At 58.1% G+C, this 3,965-nt stretch overlaps 1 protein-coding gene across 1 annotated transcript; it reads right to left on the reverse strand.

Annotated features, from left to right (window-relative positions):
- Positions 1 to 430: 430 nt before the first annotated feature.
- On the reverse strand, positions 431 to 3,553 carry LOC125542946 (acyl transferase 9). Its single transcript, XM_048706175.1, has 2 exons — positions 3,043 to 3,553; positions 431 to 1,540 (listed from the first exon to the last, which is right to left on the reverse strand). Exons 1-2 carry the CDS (start codon positions 3,472 to 3,474, stop codon positions 713 to 715), a joined length of 1,260 nt encoding a protein of 419 aa, XP_048562132.1. The 5' UTR covers positions 3,475 to 3,553; the 3' UTR covers positions 431 to 712.
- Positions 3,554 to 3,965: the final 412 nt, after the last annotated feature.

Raw genomic sequence — 3,965 nt, forward strand, 5'->3', positions numbered from 1 at the left:
GCTGCGGGAGCAGTACACCACAGGGATATACGTCCGCTTGCTTAAATCTAGTGAGATTTCAGAGAGCTGCACTCACACGGTGCACCATGTGAGGCTTGCAAATTCTGGTTGCCCCGTTCATCTACGGTTACAGGCTAGCGCCACCAAGCCCGGCGATGATGAGGCCGGTTGAAGCCCTATTTAAAGCGATCAAAGTTCTTCTCGTCTGGCCATGTGGGACTAAACGAAACCCAGCCTTGACGCGTGCCCGCGGTGACCCATAGAACCGACACATCTTAATCGGGCTTCTTGTGCTGTGGGCTTTAGTGTTTCCCTATGGCCCGCAGAGACGAAGCCCACCATACACGACTCAAAATATATTTTTTTCTAAAAGCGCCATGCCTCTGGTCCCTCTTGAGTTTTGCAACCATACAAGCCATCATCAATCAAGTAACCAAATGCAGGTATGTATCATTTTTATTGTCTCGTATCAAATGATTAAAAAATCGAATTGGCTGTCTACATTCTAAGAATGGTAACGTACTGCTCAAGATGGATGTAGAAACAAAGTAAGTAAATACAACGAAAACAGGTACAAATACAACAACATCAGCAACAATATATCAACCAAACAGCCGCATCAGCAGAGCTCCACGATGCTTCCATCCCCACCCCCCTGCATGCATGCATGCATGCCAAGGTTCTCTTAGCAAAGCAAAGCGAAGGAGCTCGCTCATGGCAGGTCCTCCTTCATGCCGCGGGCGAACTCCTCCGAGTGCTCCTTGGTGACGCAGCTGGCGAGCATCCGGGTGCCGTCCAGCGGCAGCGGCGCCTTGAGGATGACGACGGAGGCGATGAAGTCGTTGTTCACGAGCGGGCCGGCGAACATGGGCGGGCCGAAGCCGTAGTCCACGTCGGAGAACCCCAGCTTGCTCCAGTCGGAGACGTAGATGGACTCGTAGTCGAAGCTCATCTGGAAGGGATCCTGCCGCGTCTCCTCCTTGGCAAACTGGAAGAACTCCACCGCCATCCGCTGCTTTGCCTCCCGGATCATGTCGATCACCTCCATCACCGACGACTCCAGCACCTTCTTGCTGCTCCCGGACATCTTCACGGGGAAGATGGAGTTGCCGTAGTACCCGGCGTCCAGCTTCAGCAGGTGGCGCACGCTGGCGAAGAAGCAGAGCTTCACCGTGGCGTCCGGCTCCAGGTTCAGCGCCCGGGTGCGGCACTGCCACAGCTTCGCCGTCAGCACGTCGAAGCCGGAGCAGAACTTGCCGCTGTGCGCCTTGTACTGCGTCTTGAGCCCGTCGATGTAGCCCGTGGGGAAGTCGAGCACGATGTAGTCCAGCGCCAGCACGGGGAGCTCCGGGAGCGGACCAGGCTTGATGCTCGGGTTGGGGAACTTCTCCCTGTCCCACACCGGCTTCACCGACGGCTCCGGGAGCCCCCGCGCCATGTCGCCCACCGCCTTGATGAACTGCGCCGCGCCCATGCCGTCCGCGGACGCGTGGTTGAACCGCAGGCCCATCACGAACCCGCCGCAGGTGAACTTCGTGATCTGGAACCATGTAAATAATAAGTTTGAATGTCAGCTCTGGATTTGTTGTAGTGCCAAACCAACATCCTGTAGATGCTCCCATAATTCCAGTAGGCTGTCCTCGTCGAAAAATATGAGTTGGCAATCATGACGGAATTCGGCACTTTCTGCCGAGCCATGCATATCAAGGTACGGGCGACAGGGATGCACGAACAAAACACCAAGAGAGATTGAGCGAAAATTGCTGCAATCTGATCATCGTGCTCGACGAAGATCGGTCCTCTCCAACAACCTCACTGACCATATTCGAGAAAAACAACCTCACTGACCTGCACCAGTCGGTGGGCAACAAAAGCAGAGGAGTGGATGGGCTCTCGGACGAAAAACCCTTGGCTTCGAAGCAACACACACATTCAGACAGACACCACCTGTCTGGCAAGGACAACACCTACACCTACAGGCACATCGGCATATTCTGGCAGTACATCTCTGTCTGTGACCGCATAATAATTAAGCTGCGAGGCTGAAACTAATCCTGATTAAGACAACTGCTTGGGGGGGGGGGGGGGGGGGGGGGGGGGGGGGGGGTGCTCGCCAACAAGTCCGATTCAGTACGCCTAGAGAGGTCAAACAAAATTCGGCAGCTCCGGCCTCGTCCCATGGCGGTCACTTTCAGCCCCGGAATGATCGGAATGATGGACGGAATCCTCCCCTACGTACGCGAGTGCGGTTCTACCTAATCACTGCCCACCACCGTAGCACGCCGCGTAATCGCCTGAGGTCGAAGCAAAGTCGTGCTTGGTGGCACGTACCGTCGCAGGCAGCGGCGGCATTACGCACACGCAACCCGCAACAGAACAAAAGTGCAGTGACGCAGTGGCGCCGCGAGGGAGGCACCCCGTGGCCGCGCTCGGCCGCCTCGCCTGAAACGCCGGGATTTCGCGATCTCGCCTCGCCGACCGCCGCCGGCGTCCGGCATTCTTATCGGAGTACTCAACCTAGTCGATGGCGTCACAGCAACGGCTCAGCTAACCCTGTCCTAAGGACGAAAGTGGCAAGCCTGCCGTTGCCAATCACGGCAGTATGCCTCACACTTCACAGGCACACACCACGAGCTCTCGGCTTCACCACTCCGGGTAACTCCGGCCACGTCAACTCCGGGTAGCCGTTAATTGCTCCGTGCGAGGTCGTAATCACCTTTACGAAGACCGATGATGGGTGACGCCGGTGGGGGCCGCGTGACAGCCTCCCCGACCGACACCGTCAACCAATCGTCTCCACTCGCCACTACCTACCCACGACGCGTCGAAGGGGAAAATGGGAGAAGCTTCCCACGACGACGCCATCCATCCACCCATCAGCTTTTGACTTATCGCCTCTGCTCCCCAGATCTACCCCCGCGCGCGCGGATCTAGCTCTCTCTCCTCACGCGACCGGATCAACGATGCTACGGCGAGCGATTTAGCTTAAGAATCACGGCGGCCGGCCAGCCGCCGGCGTGGTCGGTGGGAGCATGTGCATACCTGCATCATCATGATGGTGTTGTGGGGCTCGACGCCCCAGAGGTCGGCGGCGGGGTAGGGGACGAGGTCCTCCTTGGGGAGCAGCAGGGGGCGCTCCAGGAACCGCACGTCCTCCAGGCTGCACTCGGCCACGGCCTCCGCGAAGTAGACGCCGTCGGCGGTGCAGCGGATGGCGGGGCACCCCTTCTCCGGCTGCTCCACGATGCGGCCCGCCAGCGGGTAGAAGAAGGCGAGCGCCTTGCCCAGCGCCTCGCGGATCACGGCGGGGGCCGCGTCGGCGCCGGACCGGAAGATGTGCATCGACTCCACCAGGCCCCGGTGGGTCGGGTACCGGTCCACCCACGCCAGCGGCAGCGTGTGGTCGGGCGTCTCCGACGCCGGCTTCACCGCGCCCTCCGAGATCCGCGTCACCTTGAAGCTCGACGACGCCATGGCCGCTCCCGCTCGGCTCTGCTCTGCTATGCTCTGGGCTTCTGTGAGGCGTGTGTGTGGAGTCTTTGGGACGAGGCTCTGGAGCTTGAGCTGGTTCCTTAAATGGAGTTTGGTTTGGTGCTCGCTCGGCAGTGGGTCGAGGGTGTGTGGGGCCCGGCGAGGGAGGTGGGTGTGGGGTCGTGGAAGAGCGTTGGACACTTGGACTATTTGCGGTGTACCGTGGGCGCCTTCAACGGCCGAGATCGGCTGTCCGGGCGGGGTGTTTGACGTACAGGTTTCGATAGCCGTTCAAACGCACGTGCATGGCGGCCGTTCATACTTCTATAAGATCACTTTTTACAACATTATGATAGTATCAAAAATTATCTTATATTTTGGGGCGGAGGAATAGCATTTTGTTTAGCAATTTTTTCTTAAACTGTTAGATCGATAAGTTGGTTTAAACGGGCTTAAATGGCGCGCCGTTTACCTCCTACGTGGATGTCTATCTA

Source organism: Triticum urartu, chromosome 3 (genome assembly GCF_003073215.2).
Source record: "Triticum urartu cultivar G1812 chromosome 3, Tu2.1, whole genome shotgun sequence".
NCBI classification, from domain to species: Eukaryota; Viridiplantae; Streptophyta; class Magnoliopsida; order Poales; family Poaceae; genus Triticum; species Triticum urartu.